At 43.3% G+C, this 21,767-nt stretch overlaps 2 protein-coding genes across 3 annotated transcripts in view; one reads left to right on the top strand and one right to left on the bottom strand.

Moving 5' to 3' along the window:
* Positions 1-13,869, top strand: part of TGFBR1 (transforming growth factor beta receptor 1) — a 62,202-nt gene extending 48,333 nt beyond the window's left edge. The window contains exons 6-9 of the mRNA XM_063304276.1: positions 6,630-6,786; positions 9,256-9,380; positions 9,479-9,609; positions 9,866-13,869. Coding sequence (XP_063160346.1) covers positions 6,630-6,786; positions 9,256-9,380; positions 9,479-9,609; positions 9,866-9,991 — 539 coding nt within the window. The 3' untranslated portion in view covers positions 9,992-13,869. The remainder of the gene's footprint in view (positions 1-6,629; positions 6,787-9,255; positions 9,381-9,478; positions 9,610-9,865) is intronic.
* A 4,472-nt stretch (positions 13,870-18,341) lies between these two features.
* The window catches only part of TRIP13 (thyroid hormone receptor interactor 13), a 34,915-nt gene continuing 31,489 nt past the window's right edge, over positions 18,342-21,767 (bottom strand). For both annotated transcript variants that reach the window (XM_063304278.1, XM_063304279.1), the window contains exons 13-14: positions 20,670-20,739; positions 18,342-20,311 (exon numbers count right to left, since the gene is read on the bottom strand). In XM_063304278.1, the coding sequence (XP_063160348.1) occupies positions 20,216-20,311; positions 20,670-20,739 (166 nt within the window). In that variant the 3' untranslated portion in view covers positions 18,342-20,215. The remainder of the gene's footprint in view (positions 20,312-20,669; positions 20,740-21,767) is intronic.

Genomic DNA, 21,767 nt, shown 5'->3' on the forward strand with positions numbered 1-21,767 from the left:
CAAAAATGGTTTTGTTTTGTTTTTTTTAAATTTCCCGCCGGAGTGTTTTCACCCCTCCCTTTGTTCCGCCTTCTACCTCGTGTCCATCTAGGGTGTGTTCCCAGTGCGCATGCCCCGACCACACCCTGGGCGTGCGCATGCCCCGGCCACACCCTGCTTGTTTGGCTCAGTTCGTCGAGGAAAGAGGCGTGGCTGGTCGGGTGCTTTTCAGCTCCAGGTAGGACCCTTATCTTTTTGCAAGTGCGTCGTCATTGTTATGTGTGCATCCTGGGCGTTGCCCCCAGGCATGCACTGGTGACCAATTGTCACTCCCTCGTGGGCCTGGGGCGGGGGGAGGGTGAGTCCCGGGGGGGGAGGTCTACCCAAGTTGCGGGCTTGGGGGGCCCTTTCCCCTGGGGGCGCGGCGGGTGGGGGGGGCCCGCGGGGAAAAGGGTGTTCAGGGGCCGGTTCGGCTTGTCGCCCCTTTGGCTTGTCAGGGTACGTCCGGTGGAATGCCCGGGTCAGGTCTGGCGCCTTGACGTGTTGCGCCGCCACCCATTCTGGGTGGGGGAAGTGTTTCCACCTTACTAAGTAGTGTAATGTTCCCCGTTGACGGCGAGAGTCGAGTATGTCTCTTACTTCAAAATGTTGTTGGCCGTCGATCATCACTGGGGAGGGCAGTGGCGTGCTCGGGTGCCATCGAGAGGTGGTTGCAGGTTTCAGGAGGCTGGTGTGAAATACCGGGTGGAGTCTCCGTAGATTGTGCGGCAGGTCCAGGCGTATTGCCACCGGGTTCACTATCTGTGTTACTCGAAGCGGCCCAATATACTTAGGCCCCAGTTTTTTCGAGGGTTGAGGTGACTTCAGGAATTTGGTGGATAGGTAGACCATATCCCCTGCCTGGAACGTCGGTTGCTGGCGCCGGTGCTTGTCGGCCTGCTCTTTGTAGGCCGCCTGTGCTTCCTTCAGCGCTGCTGTGATTATTGGCCACGATTCCGCAATCTTCCGTCCCCAGTCACTAGCGTCCACTTGGGGTCCCGGGGGTTGCGGTAGCTCCGGTATGGGTACGAAGTCGCGCCCCGAGACTACTTCGAACGGGGTTTTCCCCGTGCTCGTGTGGACGGCGTTATTATATGCGACTTCTGCAAACGGGAGCAGTTCGACCCAGTCGTCTTGGTGGTAGTTGGTGTATGAGCGTATGAATTGTTCTAGGGTGGCATTGAGGACCTCTGTGGCTCCGTCCGTCTGGGGGTGCCAGGCCGTGGATAGGGCTTGTTGGGTCCCCGTCAGCTTTAGGAAGGCCCGCCAGAATTTCGAAGTGAATTGTGTGCCCCTGTCGGTCACGACACGTGTGGGACATCCGTGTAACCTGTACACGTGTATAAGGAAGAGTTTGGCTAGTTGTTGGGCGGACGGGACCGATGAGCAGGGGATGAAGTGGGCCTGTTTCGAAAAGTAGTCTTTCACCACCCAAATGGCCGTTTTCTTCTGGCTGGGTGGGAGATCTACTATGAAATCCATGGAGATTTCCTCCCATGGGCGGGAGGGCTCCGCCACCTTTTGTAAAAGTCCCGGGGGCTTACCTGGTGCCCGTTTGGCCCTGGCGCATGTCGGGCAGGACACTACATAGGCTTTCACGTCCCGTCTTAGCGCAGGCCACCAGAATTGACGTCGTGTTAGGTGCAGGGTCTTTAGGAACCCGAAGTGTCCTGCTTGTTTGGTGTCGTGGGATCTGCGCAAGATCGCCTGGCGTTGCGAGTCCGGGACATATATTCTGCCTTCCCCCCATGCCAGGTCCTGTGCCATCGTCACCTTGTCGGGGTTTGCTAGGAGCCAAGGGTCGGTTTTGAGGGCGGCGGTGAGGTCCGCGCGTATCCCCCCTGGCAGTTGCGGTTGGCGCCGTCTGGTCACTGGTTGCCCCACCGTCGGTTGCACCGTGGGGTTGGGCTGCCTCCGAGCGCCGCTCCGGGTGGTCACAGCCATCCCCAGCTGGGAAGCGGATAGGACCGTCCCGATCATGTTTGGGACGGGCTCCTCGTCTTGGGGCAGTCGGGAGAGGGCGTCAGCCAGGAAGTTCTTTTTGCCCGGCATGAACTTCAGCTGAAAGTTGAAGCGGCTGAAGAATTGGGCCCATCTGACCTGTTTTGGGCTGAGGCGTCTGGGCGTTCGGAGGGCCTCGAGGTTCCGGTGGTCTGTCCAGACCTCGAATGGTTGGGTGGCTCCTTCCAGTAGGTGCCTCCATGTTTCCAACGCCGATTTTACCGCGAAGGCTTCCTTCTCCCAGACGTGCCAACGCCTTTCTGTCTCAGAGAATTTCCTCGACAGGTAGGCGCATGGTTTCAGGACTCCTGTGGGGTCCTTTTGGAGTAGGATGGCCCCCAGGGAGAAGTCTGAGGCGTCGGCTTGGACCACGAACGGCCGTTCTGGGTCCGGGTGCGCAAGGATTGGCTCCGTGGTGAACAGCGCTTTCAGCCTGTTGAATGCGGTTTGGCACGCGGGAGTCCAATTTAGTACTGTGCCTGGGTTCTTGGCGCGTCGTGTGTCCCCCACCCCTTTAGTTTTGAGGAGGTCTGTTAGGGGGAGGGCTATCTCCGCGAACCCCCGTGCGAATGACCTGTAAAAATTCGCGAAGCCAAGGAAGCTCTGGAGTTGGCGCCTGTTACGGGGGCGTTCCCAATTCACCACCGCCTCGACTTTTGCGGGGTCCATCTCTATGCCTTCTCCGGAGATTCGGTACCCCAGGTAGTCTAGGCGTGCTTTATGGAATTCGCACTTTGAGGATTTGGCATAGAGTTTCGCCCGTTTTAGCTTGTCGAGGACTTGTCTGACTAGGGTCACGTGTTCCTCGTGCGTTTTGGAGTAGATAAGGACGTCGTCTATGTAGACCAGGACCCCTTTGTACAGGTGTTCATGCAGAACCTCATTGATGAGCTGCATGAACACCCCCGGGGCCCCCGCTAGTCCGAATGGCAGCGCTTTGTACTGAAAGGTGCCTAGGGGGCAGTTGAACGCAGTTTTCCATTCGTCCCCCTCCCTGATTCGGATTCGGTAGTACGCCTCGCGAAGGTCCAGCTTGGAGAATACTCTGCCCGTGGACAGGTGGGCGAGCATGTCTTTCACGAGGGGTAAGGGGTATTTATTGGATAGGGAAGCTGCGTTGAGGTCCCGGTAGTCGGTGCAGAGCCGTAGGGTGCCGTCTTTTTTCTCTCGGAATAAGACGGGCGCTCCGACCGGTGAGCATGCCGGCTCCTTAATCCCCTCTCTAGGTTTTTGTCGATGAACTCCCGGAGGGTTGCCATCTCCTTCGGGGTCATCGAGGAGATATTCGGCCTAGGTAAGGGCACATCGGGCAGCAGGTCAATCCTACAGTCCGTCTTGCGGTGGGGGGGTAGTTGATCAGCTTCCGCCTCTCCGAAGACCTCTGAGAAGTCAGCGTATTGCTCCGGTAGGTCTTCTGGGGTAGCTGTGTTGTCCTGGGTTGCCGCCTCTGCTCGTCCCACAGTGGGGTTGGTCCTGCCCGCCGGACTCGCCATCGTCGAATCGGAAGGTGCGGGTCTTCCAGTCGATGCGCGGGTTGTTTGTCGTGAGCCATGGTATTCCCAAGACTACGATGGGCCGTCCTATGTGGGTTACCACGAACGATGTTCGTTCGGTGTGGGTACCCATTTGTAGGGTGACCGGCTCGGTCTGCATCGTGGCTGGTTTCCCTCCCGCTGTTGAGCTGTCCAGCTGGTGAAATGCCAGCGGCGTGGGGAGAGGGAGGCAGCGTAGGTCGAGTTTGGCAACTATGCCGGGGTGGATCAGGTTTTTCGAGCACCCCGAGTCCACTAGTGCCGCGGCCGTGGTGGCTCCGTTGCCCCCAGAGAGCTTGATTGCCGCCATTATTACGGAGCTTTCGCCGTTCTGTCGAAGTGATCCGCGCCTCTGTCCCACCACCTGCCTCGCGGCGCGTTTTAAGGCAGGCGGGGAGCGTTTCCCGCCGGCTGGTCTGGGTCTACGGCATCCTCTCCCCCCCAGTAAGCGTCCCAGGCTTTGTCCGGTGTCGCTGTGTCTCCTGTCATTCGGCGGTGGGGGGGCGGCGGCGGGTTAGTTGGTTTGAGGCTAGGTTTCAGTGCGGGTTTAGGAGCGCTAGCTGGGGTTCGGTTGGAGAAGCAATCTGCCGTTTTGTGCCCCATTTTTCCACACCTCCCGCAGGGCCCGCGAGTAAATTTCTTCCTTGGATATGTGGGACCGGCCGTCCCCACGTGTGGCGCAGGTACCTTTGGGCAGGTGTTGGTTTTGTCTTCCGTCGTTGCCATTAGGAAGGTGCGGTGCGCGTGTTCTGCTCTCCCCGCGAGGTGGATCCAGCCTTGCAGAGTCTCCGGGTCGTCCCGGTAGAGAGCCCATTGGAGTACTTCGCGGTTGAGCCCCCTTTTGAACATTTCTAGGAGGGTGGTCTCGGACCAGTCGTTTATCTTCCCTGCGAGGGCTTTAAATTCGAGGGCGTAGTCCGGGACAGTGCGTGCGCCCTGTTTGAGGCTTTGGAGTGCGCTTTTAGCCCTCTCTTTGGCTAGCGGGTCCTCAAAAGTAGCGCTTCATCTCGGTGATGAAGGCATGGAAGTCAGAGAGGGCGGGGGAGTTGGACTCGTACATTTGGACATACCAGTCCGCCGCCCGGTCTTGTAGTTTGATCGCCACGGCTGCGATCTTGTCCGCTTCGGAGTTAAAGGAGTGTCCGTGCCGCCCCATGAACTCCCTGGCGTTCGTGATGAAGAACGACAGTTTCGCGGGGTTCCCGTCGAAGAAAATGGGGAAGTCCTTTGGGGCCCGGGCGTTCTGTGAGTCCCCTCCTCTCGCTTCCCGACCCATGGCTTCGTCCGCCTGGGCCACTTGTTGATTAGCATTTGGCCCATGGGAGTGCGACGACCCGCTCGGGGTGTGGACCTGCACGGGAACGTCGTTGGGCGGCGCCGGGGACATCAGCGTTTGTAGCATAGTCCTGAGGTCCTTTAGCTGGGCCTCCATGGCCGCGAGTCTGGCTTGTGTTTCCCCACCCGTCGGTGTGTCCGCAGGGTTGAGCCGCCGGTGGGGTTCAGGCATTCCCGTCCGCTGGTCAGCTTCCTCCGTTTGGGAGTGCATCGGCTGGGTTGCCTCTCCGTCCTCCACCGTGCTTGCCGCAGTTGGGCTGACGCTCCATGCCCGTGGCTGGGGTGCGATGTGGCGCGGGGGGGTCTCCGCTGGTCTCGGGAGGTATGTTGCTCCCTCCCGTGGCCGGGTCGCCTCCGCCTCCGTCTCCCTCTGGGGTTGGAGCTGAGGCTCGGGGTGGGCCGGAAGGGTGTCCGTGGCTCCTGGGGTCCGCGGTGCCTCTGGCCTCGATTGGTCCTCCTCCGCTTCTTGCCGTGCGGTTCGCCCGCCTTGGCCGCGACGCGTCGGCCTCATCGCTCTTGGTCTTCTCGCCGTCTATTCCTCCCGCGGCTCGTTGTTGTCCGGTGGGGCTCGGCGAGGCTGAGTTTGTGACTCTCAGCTTTATGTCATGCACTGCCTACCGCTGAGTAAAACACAGACGCTGATTCAGAGGAGAGCAGGTTCTGGTTTATTCAATCGTAGAGCCAGTTGCGAAAAAAGCTGAGAGTGAGGGGAGCGCGCCGGTGCGGGGTTTAAATACCCCGCGCCGGTCAGCGCCCCCTCACCCTGGGTTACGTCATCCCCCCTTTGTCCTGCATACTGTCGTGCCGGTAGGTGAAGGGTTGCGGGGCCCCAGCTGGTGCCCCGGGATCGCCCATCATCTGTTTCCTCCTTCAGCCGGTGATTGCTGTCAGCTGGGCGATCTCCGTTGCGCTTTTGCTAACAGCTTGGGTGTGTCTCGTGATCCGCCTAGTCTTTGTCTTTCCTTCTTTCTCTTTTGTGTCCTGATGGCTGAATCATCCGGCCAGGGTCTGTGTCTGTTGTTGTGCGTGCTATGCTTATCTTGAGTCCCTTCCTCTGCTTCCTCGTTATTGTCATGTGTGCCGTTGTGCTGATGTCTTCAGCTCAACGGCACTCATGACAATGGTACTGAAAAATAAGCATTGCTTGTTATCACCCTCTGATGGAATGGTCAAAACATCTAGGTACTAATTAAACACATTATTTGCTGTGGTAATTTAGTGTTTTGTATACCTTTTGTTTATGCAATCTTAAGTAGACCATTGAATCCTGAATATGAATTTCCCTCTAAAATCATCTAAGAATGTTGAAAAATTAAGCAGATGTTTAGATACTATTTATGAAAATCATTTAACACCAAATTGTCAGAGTTCAGCAGTGAATCTGAATTTAAATATGTAATAAAATAAGGAGTGTATATTGATTGATTATGTGCCATCAAGTCATTGTCCACTTTTACCGAGCATAGATTTTCTCCATTATGAACTGTCCCTAACATGGTCTTTCAGGTCTTCCAATGGTGCGCTCATCGCCACCATAACTATGTTTCTCTATCTTGCTGCTCGTCGTCCTCTTCTCTTTCCTTCCACCTTTCCTAGCATTAGAGTCTTCTCCAGAAAATTAGGTCTTCGCATAGTGTGTCTGAAGTGGGATAATTTGAACCTGGTCTTTTGTGCCTTGAGTTAAGAACTTGGGGTTGATTTATTTGATGATATTAATAGTGCTTCTGTGTGTTTTAATTGCAGGTAAACCAGCTATAGCTCATAGAGACTTGAAATCAAAAAATATATTAGTGAAGAAAAATGGAACATGTTGCATTGCAGATTTAGGTCTGGCAGTGAGACACGATTCAGCTACAGATACAATAGATATTGCACCAAATCACAGAGTGGGGACAAAGAGGTAAACTGATGCTATTTTAATGAACATTTTACATAGTCCAAACCTGAAGCCAAGCTAATGGATAGATGTTAAGGAGAGCAGTTATTCCTACAGCAGCAGGAGAAAGTCTGTTGAACGCATTAGAACCCTGCAGTAATGCAACCTATTGTGTGATCAGAGCTTCTTCTAAGTCCTATTAATAGATAACAAGAATCTGGTTATAGGTTTCACAGACCTTCTCTCACTACTACATGAAAACCAGTATAATAATATGTGCCTCATACTGAACTTGGATCTGGAATCTCAACTTGAGCATGAACTCATTTGAAAGTTACTGCCTGTCATACTAACTTATCTAATACAGGTAATTAAAAAGATCGACGCATTGCTGAATGCTCCCAAATGAGAGGAAATAATGTACCTTGCCTCATTCTTTATTCCTTCGTTTACTCTCCACCAGTAAGTGACCTAGAACTGCTGAGTAGTGCCTTCTCTTTAAGTGAGAAGACATAAGTGATTGAAAGGTGATCCTCTTCTCCACAGAGTAGTTAATAAATGGAAAAGAAAGATGTACCCTAATCCTTGGACTAGCATTCTTGAATCATTCTTGAAGAATGAACCTACTGACATATAATTCTTTAAACTTGGAGATTTTTGTAAATATAAATAATGCATAAACTTCCCATTTAAATCTGTATTAGCCTTGTTTTTACCAATGACAGATAAACATCTACCTGGAATGTAATGTACTACTTTAAATTCCAGTGAAATCTTATATAATAACTTGCTTATCATAAAAACTAGAGTCTAGATTTCTTTGACAAATCAGTTTCTATATGGAGGACTATTCTGTCAGAAAAAGACCCTCACCTGCAATCTGATACAGTGAAATCCAATTATTTGCTCATTTAATCTGTTAGTTGTCCATCTCTCTCAATGCCTTGTTTTGCCGGAAATCTTACAGCATACCCTAGGCAGTCACAGAAATAATTAGAAGAACATAATATTATATGTAAAGTAGCCCTACTCGGGGGCAGCAGGGTCAGATCTGTTTAATACCTGGAAATATCAAAGCCGTAGGCTAGAGTTGAAAAAAACAACCCCAGAAAAAAGCATTGGCAAATCACTTTAGTATTGTCCCAAGAAGACATTGTGGACATGTCTATGAAGTCACCAGGAGTCAAGCATGACTCAGAAGACTGCTTAGTTCACTTGACTCTCCCCAAGGATCAACAGTGTCTGCAGCAAACCACAGCAATGCCAAAGTAACGATACACATGTAATACAAACACCACCTACATGCATATGCATCTTGTGCCCCTGCTCCTCTCATATAGTTGCCCAGGGGAGTTGATACCCATTCCCTCTTACAGTTCAGAAATACAGGATTCAGTCTTCACATTGTCTTTTCACTATTTGTCTTTTTCATTACCTTGCTGGATACAGCCGAGTCTAGATTATATCTAAGAATCCAGTCACTTATATTTCTTCCTTGTTTCATTCAAACTTTAAGTTTTCCATATCACCTCCTGATACAGGGCCAAGAAAACTTCAGAGTTCGGTTCCCTTTATCCCCTCATATTACTCAAGGGCCAAAGAGAATGTCTAAAATACTGAAGGGGGAATAGCACACCACAACTCTATGGCAGCTTCAAGAGTCCTTTCCACCAGCTATGTAGAGCCCAGTTGTAATGAAGAAGTAATGTACATGCTCTCTGGCTTTTCTCAACTCAGAGTGCAAAGGCAGCCACTGTTCAAAATGATGTGTAGGCATCTAAGAGGCATTACAACCATCTCCCTTCATGGATGGGTGGGAATTATTTGCAATGACTTACAAGCATCCAACAGTTACAAACAGCTATGAGGAACAGTCTTGAGTTAAACAACAGGAAGGAGGCAGCCCTGAATGTTTTAGCCCTCTGTTAGAGAAAGACAGATAATTTAATCCTTTCATAGCCAAATTACATTCCTCCCCATATAAGAAAGGAAAGTGAATGTGTCTGGTCCCAAGTCTCAAACAGCAGTGCAAGAATCACAGTCCTGAGTCAGAAATTAGCATTGCTGCTTTGTTTGTGGTTTCTGGGTTGTTTGGGAACAGTCACATACTATTGAGTAAACTAATACTGCCAAGGCAGTCTTCAAGGGATATAAGATTTTGATTTTATAAATCAAAGCTTTCAAAAGCTGTGGGATGGACTTAAAAATAATTAGGACTTAGAAATCAATGTTGTTAGTGTGAGTTACTGTGCTCAACTTAGCCTGCAACAATAAATAGTTTAGTTTTCTAATGCTAAAGTTTTTTTTTAAGGGCAAACTTTGTGGTTTCATTGGAGTAGCCAATAATAGTGTATATACTTCAGACAGTTGTTACTTTGTAGAGTTGAATTGGCCAAGTGCTACAACTGCTTATGATGCCTTTAAAAATAAAATGTGAATAATGTAAAGCCACATTGCTTTATAAATAATATATATTGGTCTTTATATTCATAGGTACATGGCTCCTGAGGTACTTGATGATTCCATAAACATGAAACATTTCGAATCTTTCAAAAGAGCAGATATTTATGCAATGGGACTAGTGTTCTGGGAAATAGCTCGCCGATTTTCAATTGGTGGTAGGTTCAAATAGGAAAAAAACAACAAAAAATTAACTTCATTCAGTGTAAGAAACAAACCTTAAGTTGATATTGGTTTATATATATATATATATCAGGAATCCATGAAGATTATCAGTTACCATATTACGACCTTGTCCCTTCTGATCCTTCAGTTGAGGAAATGAGGAGAATTGTTTGTGAACAGAAGTTACGACCCAATATTCCAAATAGATGGCAAAGCTGTGAGGTAAGTTCTTTTCTTTAGATAAGTTTTAAAATATTTTTAAAAATAAAGCAATATTTTTAAAAATAAAATCAATACTTTGATTTTAGAAGTTGTATTAAAAGAATTATGAATGTCAGGACTGTTCTGTTTGAGATTATGGACTCATACTTTACATCTGCATTTATGGATTAAATGTTTAAAATGTTTTGGTTTGTGATACCAAATAATGGCTCACAAACTATTATTTCCTGGTTTTTTGTTTTTTTTGGCTTTACAGGCATTACGAGTAATGGCCAAGATTATGCGAGAATGCTGGTATGCCAATGGTGCAGCTAGACTAACAGCTTTACGCATAAAGAAAACTCTGTCACAACTCAGTCAGCAAGAAGGAATAAAAATGTGATTTCGGAAATTGTATTCAAGAAAACATTTGAAAGTCCGTACGTGCACCTGGCTTGTGCATTAAGAATTGTTCTACCTCACTGAGGGAACAGAAGAATACTGCTGCCTTTTATACAGAATAGGATAATCAGTTATTAGTTCAGGATTTCTATAGGTGCAGTAAACAGTTGTACAGGTTCTTAATTATTTTTCAAAGGTCACATTGTTATCTGTTACGTTGAAAACACAGAGAGCAAGCTTGAGAGTGGAACTTGTGCATGCCGTGCACAGCACTGAAGAACAATATGAAATATATGTTCCTGATGGTACACAGTATATTCTTGTCAGATTGTTTTGTTTCATTATCAAGATGATATTATTGAACACCTTTCATTGGAACTTATATATGTGACCTCATTTCATACAGAGTTTATGCAATACTTTGTATTATATTTCTGTCTTTTGCATCAGATCATTACTTGCCTTTAAAACCATTGTCCATTAGGATATACAGTCTTTTGTCATTGTATAATGACAGTAAATCTGCATTCCTCAATCTGCTGTCTTCTACATATTTTTGGTATTACCAAATTCCTGGATTTCCTAGGCAGCATTGCCAGGGTCCTGCTGCTTGGGAATCCTAACATACGGATAGCACCAGGCTGCATTAAATAATATGATTGGCTACAGGATGATTTTATACTCATGCATGAATTGCATTTTATCAAATGCTCTTATTCTGTAGACAGTAGGAACTGAAGTATACAGATTAATTCTGTGCTATTCCCATGCTTTATATATCACAATGAACAGTGGTGCAAATGTGGAACTCTTAAAAAGAGCTTTACCTGTAAAAAGACTTCAATGTTATTTTTACATTTGATATGAACACTATCCTGTTAAAATAAATCTTACTTCTTATCTATCATATGTCAGAAAAAATATTTTTACATTGTTCTTTCTGTGCAATGGAAAGTGCTTTGCTAAAATTTGATCCTTGCTAAATGCTTTTCTGAGGATGATTCATGCAGAAAAACAATGTGTTTAGATAGTCTTATGGATTCAGTCTGTATGTGCAAAACGGGAATTCTCTTAGCATCTGGAGTTGCTGTATGGATTTGGTCAACACATATAGTTTTTAATGTTGGTGTTCATTGTACTGATACCAAACTTTGGAGAAATGAAGGAGCCAAGTATAGACATTCTCTTCTTACCATCTTTGCCAAAAAGAGGTTCAGCATTGCTCCTTTTGCACATCCCATAGCTCTTCTTACAAGCACATCCCTCTTGTCTATTATTGTAGTAATTGGAAATTTGTAATACATTTGCTTTTGTTTCTTTCAGCATATCTGGAAATTATAGCATTTGGATGCCAACTAATAGATACAATTTCATGAAACTGAAAAATTACAGTAGAATATTAAAAAAACTATGCAGAGTCATTTGATATATTTTAAGTGTGCCTTTGTAAATTTTAAATTTTGCACACTATGTTACTAATCACAACTAATAATGTAAAACAGTTAATTTATAAATCAAAAGCTACTTTAGTTTTAAAACCAGTATGAATAAAGATTAAAACTTGGAATCAACAAGTTTGCCTTTATGCAATTTGCATATGAAATAAAAGTAAAGACGTTTGCAATCATTTTAAAGGGATAAAATAATAAAAATAAACTATATAGCAGTGATGAGCTTGTGTAAGCCATTTTTTAAAAGATTTATTTCATGATTAAAAAACAGAGTACACTGCAAAGTAATCCCAAACAGCTGTACACTTAAAGGCATTCATGTGAGCTCGACCAGTAGGGATTTGAGCTTCTATGGAAGTCTTTTATAGAAGGTTTTCCTTTTTTTCTTCTCCCCTTTTGGTAACACTTGAATAGGAGTAGATTCTCTTCCCATCTTGTCTTTTTTGATTCCCTAAGGCAGTCTCTGTAAAGCACCCTTCTAATTGTTCCCCTTTTTTCAAGCAGAGGATAGAAAAAGGTGTCAATAGCAGGAGAGGAGAAAATGAAGACATTTTTCTTCACTCTTCTTTCATCCTTCCAATGCATAACAGTACCTCAGGATTGAAAGCAGTGGCCTTAAGGAACTGGCATTTTCTCAAGGCTTACCATGCCATTCCTTAAAGAGAACCGGTCTTACTCAGAAGTACTCTGGACCCAGAGCAAGAGGGGGAAAAGGAGGGCAGAAATTCTCCAGCTGTGGTGACTGCTCCTGCTCTTTTTCCTGTTCCTCAGTTTTAAGGTAAAGTTGTCAAAGAGAGAACATCTGCTCTAAGGCAGTCTATTCATTGGAAAAGAAATATTCTAAGCTAGTCTATTTATTGGAAAATAAATGGGGGCCTTTTCTGCCCCCATCCTGGTCAAAGCTAAAATGCAGGTGGTGGCAGTGAGAGTTCTTAAAAGTTTGTTCCTTTTTGGCAATATTTTACAAGTCCTAGAAGCTGGTCCTCAACTTTAGCTTAGGTAAACATCCACAATTTTTCTTACAATTTTCTCTAAATAACTAGCTTGATAGGCTTCTTTTGAAAGATGATAATCTTTTGTTCTTAAGAGTCCAAGGGACCAAAATAGTTCAGCATTCAAACATTTTTATATGGCGAAGATAATACTGAAACAATTTTCTCATCATACTCATGTGGAGAATAAAATGCAGATTTGGCTATCTTTTCAGACAGTACTGGTTACCAAACAATGAACATTAAAAATGGTAGAAAACTTGCAAAATTGTCTCGAGATTTTAACAGTTCCATACCCCCAATAAGATTTCACAAGATACTGTGTTTATAATTTTATTTATATACACATAGATATAAAATTAAGACATTCTGTAGATGACTCCTACTGTTGTTGCATTGCTAGCCTCTCACAGTAGACATTTGACAAAGTTGTGTTTTTGTTTTTAGTAATATTTCAAATTACGGACATACTGATCATATAAGATTACCTATAAAATGCTTATAAGGAACAATAGCCTGTAACTCAATCTCAAGTTTAGGTTAAGACTCACTTGAATCAACTTCAATTCCTTATAATGACCTGGAGGAATAATAAAATACATGGAAGTTAAAAAATTTACTAAATATTTAAATTGCTGCCCACCTTTTATTCATCTTCCACAAACTATATGAAAATGGCTGTTCTAAAAAAATTGCCAGCTAAGCACCATGAATTCACTTTTTGGTTAACTTCTTTGTACTGTACTATTAAAATGGTTTCAGTAATATCTTAATTATTTACATTTTTTAAAAAAAGCTTTAAGCTTAAATTACCTCATGAAAAAACAAAGGTACATTTACTTCTGCGTGTATAATATTTAATGTTTCTCAGAACATTATGAAGGTTGGGTATTCTATGTTTCTTTGAATGTGTCTGTATGCTATTGTTCCAATCAATCTTCAACATTGCTGGTATTTAACTAGCTCTGATCCAAAGTGCTGTTACTTGGAGATTTTGCTAAGATAGGCTTTTTTGTTGGCTTCCCTATTGAAAAGCCACCTAATATACTCTGTGTAGAAGAATCTACACAATGGCTTAATGCAAGTTTTTATGGGGCTTTATTCACAGACAGGAGTATCTGCATAATTAAATAGGCAAATGGATTAGCTGGTTGTCAGTTTTTTGTCCAAATTGCATATTTTTATTTCTGTTTGATAGTTTTGGTAAATATATTTGCCTTTCCAGTGCTTTATGGTAAAGACATACTTACAGTTTAGTTGATGCATTTTGAGAATCTGTACAAATGTCATTATTAAGCCTTACAGAATTGTTCATTTCTCTATAAATTCCTGATTATGTTTTTGTAGAGTATACAGTGGAGAAATGTATATTGTTGGTTATTGTTAAGTGCTAACACTAAGTAGAAAATAATAAAACAGTGACACTTTTCTTTTTCCTTCCTTCATTTTAGACACTCTGCTTTGTTTGAGAAATCTGTAGTTTAAATATTGGTAAATGGGCTGAGTTTGTACATTGTCCCATTATATGTTCTCGTTCTGAAAAATGAAGACAAAATAATGAATTAAAAAGGTTCCTTAAGGAATTTTGCAGTTACCTAAACTTCTTGAAGCAATTTTGTGGCTCAGTACCTCAGATGGTATTTGATGCTCATTTGGTTTTTAAAATGTAACTTGCAATCGACACAATGTACCAAAGGCACCAGCTGTGAGAATTGGAATTTTTATACTACAAAATAGAAGTATAGATGCCATCCCAATTTCATCTGTTATATTTTACATGAAATTCTCTGCCAAAGTATAGTTAAATGATTCAACAAGTCATTCAGATTTAAACTTAACAGAGTTTTGTGGGAAAAGAAAATACTTTGGGCACAATCCTGTTCATTTTCCAGTCACTGAATCACAACATGTTTGCAGCATTTTTTGCATCTTGTTCAAGAGTTTTATGACATCTAAGGCTCTCAAGTACAGTATATGAATTTTCAGTATAACCAATGCTAAAATATTTTGAAATATTTAAATTAGACACTGATTATATTTCGTGCAGAATTTTTCTTAGCTGTTGCAACAAGCTTCCCTTTTGGGAAAAGAAGCAGCAAGTTTGAGGCCTGGACAAAGGATTAGACCCATTTAAAAGGCTCACAGTGTTAAGTCTCTGCCCATTTCTTCTCCATTATTTGTTCTTTTGCTATAGTTTTCCATCCAGAACTTGTTTTCTCACCCAAAATATGCTCCCACTTTTCTTTCCCATCCTTTCATATAAACTCCAAGCCGTCTGTGTCTTGAGTTGCCACCTCCCTTCCCAGAAATTATATAATTCTATGTGCACACAGTTGGAGATAATCATTGATCTTATTGCAGGGGCTTCTTGAAGATTCATAGTTTGATGAATGACATGGTACAACTACATCTTCATTTGGGGGGAGGGGGGTATTAAAAAATACATCAAAGCTAATGACATCAGTTAGTTTCGTTTTCCCCAGTCTCATTCTTCAAGTAATACAAGTAGTTAATTCCATATCAATCCTTCCTCAACCTTACCTTCTGATAACACTGCCACTTGACTTTTTAAAACGCCTTGCAGAACTTTTTTCTGTACTACTAAATAATAGCTTGAATTTTCTTTAACTGCATGCATGTTCACAAACTAATGTTGCTTTAACAGGTATGTGCACATGGCTATTTCTATTTACATCCTACTTTAGAAAGCTCTGACTGGTAAAATGTCTTTTTCTGTTTAACCTTTGAGGGAACATCTGCACTGAGAAGACAAAATCCCTGGTGCATCCCCACTGGGTTTTCAGTGAATCTTCTCCCTGAAGTCACCAAACAGCAGTCTCCTCTGATTTGCCCTCAAATTAACAAGTCTTCAATAGTATGCCACTGCCCAGTCCAGTTTGGGTCTACCAGCCAATACTGCACTTCACTGAAACCAACATCAAATCTTAAGAGTGCAATACTATCTAGATCCACCTTTGTTTGTGCCAGCCGTTACACCTCCTCCAGTTTTTTTCCAGTTCTTCCAGATGGGAGTAGAGGCAGGTTGGATCAGACCAGCATAACCAAGTGGCAGTGGCTATGGCATCCTAGTTGTGGGAAACCTCAATGCAACAGTGAACTCAAGTATGCAGGTGGATAGCATCAGGAGGATTGGGAACAGGTCAGTGGTCTTGCAGGAGAGTCAACTCGTGTCTTACAGCTGTCATTTGACTGGCCACAAGGAGCGGTGGCCATTTTTATGGTCTCCATTGCCTTCTTTCCAGGAGTTGGGATTTGGACAGGCTGTGCTGTGCCTGGTAGCTGGGGATGCTGGGGCAGTCTTAGAATAATTTAGTCTTGGAATCTGGCTGCATGAAGGAAAAGATCTGGGAGATTTACCAGCTGAGACTTTTGGAAGTGAAGGTGTGGTAAGGCTTCCTGATCCTCCTGTAAGACAGGAATGGGGGGGGGGGGGTGAGCCCAGCCATCTAGGCCTGTTGAGTATGGGGTTCCTTCTGTGATCCAGGTGAGAGCTGTGGGAGAGGGAGAGGGCAAGAAGGTTAGAGTGTGTGTACAAGTGGGAAGGAGGAACTGCCCATTCACAGGTGCTGGATATGAAGCAGAAGTGCCAGGTGCCTGGGTTGGGTGTACCCTCCCACAGGGAATGGAAGTGTTGGGATGAGTACAGACTATGATAGGCCTTTTAGATTTGAGGGTGGGAGGGCAGGGAATGGGGTGGGTTGTCAGCAGGAAGAGCGTAGAGGACAGATTGAGGTGGTGATGGCTAAGGGCAACTATGGTGGGAGACGAGGGGCAGCCCATTCTTGGGAAGGGGGGCTGTGTTTAACACCAGTGTCATATTCCAGCCCCCTGTGCTCCACCTCAAAGCCTGGTCTCCAGAGCTTTGGAGGCCCTGGACTCCAGCTGCTGCTGCTTAATGCCGGGTCAGCCTGGAGCAACGCTCTCGTTGCCCATGATCTAATTGTGGATGAAAGGGCTGATCTGATGTGCATTACTGAAACCTGATTGGGTCTGCAGGGGGGTGCTCCTCTTGTAAATGCTCCCTTTATCGTTTCAAGTATAGCACTAGCCACAACTCTGGGGTACAGGGGTAAGGTTGTAGCTGCTGTTATCTGGGAGAATCTAGTGGCCTTTAGGGGCACTGCACCATGCATAGCTGGATGTTAAACCCTCTGTGAAATTGGGCCATAGGGATCAGTCGGGCTTGCTGCTTATCTCCTTCCCTCCCTACAACATATCACTGGCTCTTCCTGAGCTTCCTGACTCCATGGATGAGTTAGTGGTGGAGTTCCCCAGATTGATGGTGCTGGGGACTTCAACCTGCCTACTTTGGGCCATCGGAGATGGCTCATAAGTTCAGCTAATGGCCTGACTTACAGTGGAGGTCACACATTGGATTGGGTTTTTCTCTTGAGGTGGTGGCAAAGTGATCTGGGGTTGGGGGATGTTAACATTAGTACCTTACCATAGACAGATTACTTGCTCTTGGGCCAAGTTCTCTGTTGCTGGCCTGAAGTGCAGGGAGGCTGGGCCTATTCAATCAGCTTTCCACAGGTGACTGATGGACCCAATAGGGGTTCAGAGGAAGCTTAGGGTTATTCCTGAAGCTCTGGCACATGGTTCAGACAAGGCTTTGGATAAGATTGTGCCTGTGTGGACTCTGCAATCTTGGATCTTGTAGAACCTCCTGGTTTAGAGCTCGGCGAGATGAAGCAACGCAAGAGATACCTAGAGTGCCATTGGAGGAAGACTAAGGATCAAAGGATGAAGCTGACAGGGCACAGGTAAGAGGCTCCTGTGGCAATAAGAGTTGCAAAATGTGCTTACTTCTCTGCTCTTAGTGAGTCCACAGATAACTGGCCAGTGGCTCTGTTTCAGGTGACCAGAGTCCAGGTGAGTCCTTGCAGCATCAACTGTGAGAACCATTATAGGCATCTTTTGGAAAAAGTCGCTTGAATTTGGACAATGTCCTTGTTGCTGTGAGCTCTGCCACCTGTAGTCTGGACCCATGCCCCTCCTGGCGGGTCAGGGCCTCCCAGGAAGAGGCATGCAGTTGGGTCCAAGTTATGCTTAATGCCTTGTAGCAGGAGGGGGTGGCCCTGCCTGCCTTGAAAGAGGCTGTGGTATGCCCTCTGCTCAAGAGGCCATCCTTGGACCCAAGAGTTTTGGATAACTTCTATCCAGACTCCACTTCCCTAAAAAGCTGTGGAGAGTCCTGGATGAAGCAGATTATCTAGACCTTTACAGTCAGGATTCAGACTGGGTTACAGTATCAAATGGGGAGGGGGTGTATATACATCCTCCAGGAAATAAAGCCAGACTGCTCACTTGAGGGAATGATATTAAAGGCAAAACTGAAATACTTTGGCCACATAATGAGAAGACAGGACACCCTGGAGAAGATGCTGATGCTAGGGAGAGTGGAAGGCAAAAGGAAGAGGGGCCGACCAAGGGCAAGATGGATGGATGATATTCTAGAGGTGATGGACTCGTCCCTGGGGGAGCTGGGGATGTTGACGACCGACAGGAAGCTCTGGCGTGGGCTGGTCCATGAAGTCACGAAGAGTCGGAAGCGACTAAACGAATAAACAACAACAAAATACACGTGCAACACCAAAAAGGTTGCAGAAATGAGAGGTGAGCTCTCAAGAGTTTTTATAAAAAAGTAAAGGGACCGGATAAGTCCAAGATGCCAAAACTTAGAAGAACAGACAAAAATATAACAGAAACAATACTTGACACATTCTAGGGAAATAGCAAAGGTCTTGGATGAAAGGGCCATAGAATTATAACATACTGTACCTCTATATGAAACACTATTGCTTTTGATGTTTAGTTCAGTCCTGAACTAAAAAAAAAAAGTCTCTAGGAAGCAGGAATATTGAAATAGCATTTTAATAACGTACAGTTTTAAATAAATATCTTTAACAGCTTTCTTATTCATACAGTCTACTTGAAACCTCAGCTCAGAAGGGTCGTAGAGTTCAATCTTGTATTCATTTGTTTGATTCTAGGGAATTGTCAGTGATATTTACTTGATTAATGTACCAGATTAAACAATTAAACTACTTTTGCTGATTAAAACTGAATTAATACAGATTAAAGTTGTAGGTAAAAAGGCAAATAAACATATTCTATGAGATTGTTTCTTTTTAGGATAGGTCTGGCTTGGACTCATGCATGTATAAAAACAACATTTCTCTTCCATTTACTCTATTAACTTTGATATGTGGTCAGATTTTAAATCTGTATGTAATTTTTAAATGGACAGAAGCCTCAATATAGCATGTAATTTAATTTCCCTGCAGCCAAACTGGAATACCACATCCAGAGTTAAATGCAAACTTTTAATGAAAAGTTAAAAATATTGTTGTCATGTAACTGGAAGATAGACAGTGTATTGGTGCTAAATGAAAGGAAACTGGCCCAGCAAACAGCATCAATTGGAGATTATTTTGGAATATTACATAAGGCATGTAGAGCTCTTCAAGATGAAAACAGGATATAAGTATAATAAACAAAGATATTCTTTTATTAAAATGCAGGATTGGTTGTGAGGTAAAGAGTTGACTATTTCCTATTACTAAATAAGATTTTTTAAAGCAAAAAGTAATTAGTAAACTAATTCATACCAAAGACAGGGTTGAAAAATTAAGTATTTTTATTACATTACTAACATAACTGGTTATGAACCTGTAATGGCATGGACAATCGTGTGGATTTTAGGCTGGGAAGGTAAGAACTCTTACGTTATTGTTCTGAAAATAAGTAAGGTTGAGTAAAGGTACACAGCAGATGAAAGCTTCTGTTTCCCGCACATGGAAAGGCCAAGTACTATGTGTCCCACCAGATTCTTTGTGAAAATGATATTAAATTCTTCCAGGAAAAGCCCTTGAGGATGAATGCAAGGATTGCTGGAGAAAGGCTGATCACCTGTTTCAGAGAGGCATACATTTGCTCATCTTCCAATATGATAGATGTGATCACACACACACGCACACAAATCAAGTCCCAGAACTCAAGAATTCATATCATGAAATCAAAATTCTAATCCACATTGAACTTCATTAGTCCCTAGCTTGCTGTATCCTATCCCTGACTCAAACTTTCTTATGAATTCAATGTTAAAATGAAGAAATAATTGACAAACTAAATTATAAATGTCCTCCATGTCATTAACAGGATGAAAAAAATGAGGATTAAACACTGCTAAAGGAAATAGGGAACCATACCAAAGAACATACATGCAACAGGGTGAGCTTACTGCCAAAAGTCTGCTATAACTCCAGAAGATTCAAGCGCTAACTTTGTACAGAAACATCACTTCTATGAATGATGCACAAAGACAAGAAGAATGATTATTTATCATTAGTGATTGTCTAGCTGGTCTTAATGTTCTGTAGGAGAGACTATCATCAGCACACCAGCATTATTTTAACAAGATATATAAAAGGTATTGATCTGACAGTAATCTAGTTCAGAGAAAGAACACAAAACGATGCAAATCATAGGTATTCCAAGAACTTTTCAAAATTATTGGAAACAACTTTTCTTGGAATTGCTTTTAAATGCCTTTCCATGGCATCTTGATGATCCAAACAAAGCAAAACTTCTGAATATATACAAGTAATTTATTAGCATGCAATACTTGAAAAAAAGAAAGCCTGAACTGATATTCAGGTTAAGAACTCATTGGTTCTTAATTAGCAATCTCAGTGGGTAGGTAGAAAAACAGTGTAAGAATGTATGTAAAGGAAGCTACATAGAGGAGGAATCAGAGTATCAAACACAATCTGAAAGTTTTGCTCTTTCTTCAAATTGCTTGTCCACTGCAAGTGATAAAGCCTGAAGGAAAGTTGTCACTGTAACACTAGGAGACTAGAAGGAAAGAAAAAAATGTTAAGTGCCAGAATAAAAGTTTGTAAACCCACTATATAAAAAGAATTCTTAAGTTCTTTAACCCACCATACGAACATATGACAAGTACTGCATTAAACAAATGTACAAATTCCATGAAAATAGGAACACTTCTAATGGCATTTATGTTACTGATATAATTAAAACTCTGAACTGATTTTTTACTTGCTATTGCACATGACTGCTTTCTTTAGGCTTGCTGTTTGTGGCATGTGTGCCAAAATTAAAAATGTCAAAATTTCAGCTAGAACTGGGTCAAAATGAAGCACACACATTGGCTATTTATGTGTTTTATATTTGTAAAACAACATGATCTTACTTGAATATACAGTGCATGGGCTAGAAAAGGAAGCTTTCTTAAGATACGGCCGCTAAGTCCTTCACTTTTCCTATAAAGCAGAAATATGTTAAACATTAGGTTTGATTTCATAAATATGAACACATAAGGAAATAGGTAACTTTTACAACATAAAACATATTGAACCAACCTGCTGTTGAATTGTGGGCCAGAAAAAGCCTTGTTTGCTCTATGGTTATATTTTTAGATTGTATTACTATATATTGGAAGTGGGATCTCATCTGATAGAATTTACTTCCTATCAGAAGATTACATATTCTTTAAGTGAATACCGTACAATATTAATCAAGGCAAAATAATTAAAAATTGTGCAAAATGTTCCTCTTGAACTAGGAATAAAGGCTCCAAACTCAAATTTTGAGGATATGTTTTATATTTCATACAAATGGTTTCCTATTCCTTCATGTTATATTAAGTGCCCCAAGTTTGGCTTGTTTTTTAACCTGCAATTTGCTTTTAAAAAAAAAAAAACCTTCCAGGATTAGCCAAGTAAAAGCAGACTAAAAGAACAAGTAACAAGAAACCTACTAGGGCCAGCAAAATATACAGTTTTAATACACCTCAATAATGATTTTGCTATCTATTTTGCTATTTGTTATCACAAATAACACATTTGTGTAATTTAGCTTTGTTCTGTTAAGGATGTTCAAAACATTTCAAATCTCTCCAAAGTGTTCCTAACTTGAAATACCCTGTTTCAACCACAAAACGCCCAGTGTAATTATTCTTCAATTCCTTAGCTTCGTTTTTATGATCTTTTCTTACTGTACAATTCCTCGGTATTCTCAGAAATTGACTCACTGAGATGCTTTATTTTAAATATCAGGGTTGTGAACTCTATTAATGTAAATAGCTGTTAAAATCAGCGGATGTTGTAATTAAGTGCTCCAGAAACAAAATCTGTCTTCCAGTAATACTAGATGCTTTTTTTTCTTGCTGCATAAAAATTGACCCTAGAAAGCTGATTGGGCCAAGTTGTTTTTTAAATTCTTTGCCATATGTTCCAATATTGTCATTACTGTGTGCTCTGCCTACTTTTGAAAGCATTACACAGCATTC

This window comes from Candoia aspera, chromosome 4 (assembly GCF_035149785.1).
Source record: "Candoia aspera isolate rCanAsp1 chromosome 4, rCanAsp1.hap2, whole genome shotgun sequence".
Taxonomy (NCBI): domain Eukaryota; kingdom Metazoa; phylum Chordata; class Lepidosauria; order Squamata; family Boidae; genus Candoia; species Candoia aspera.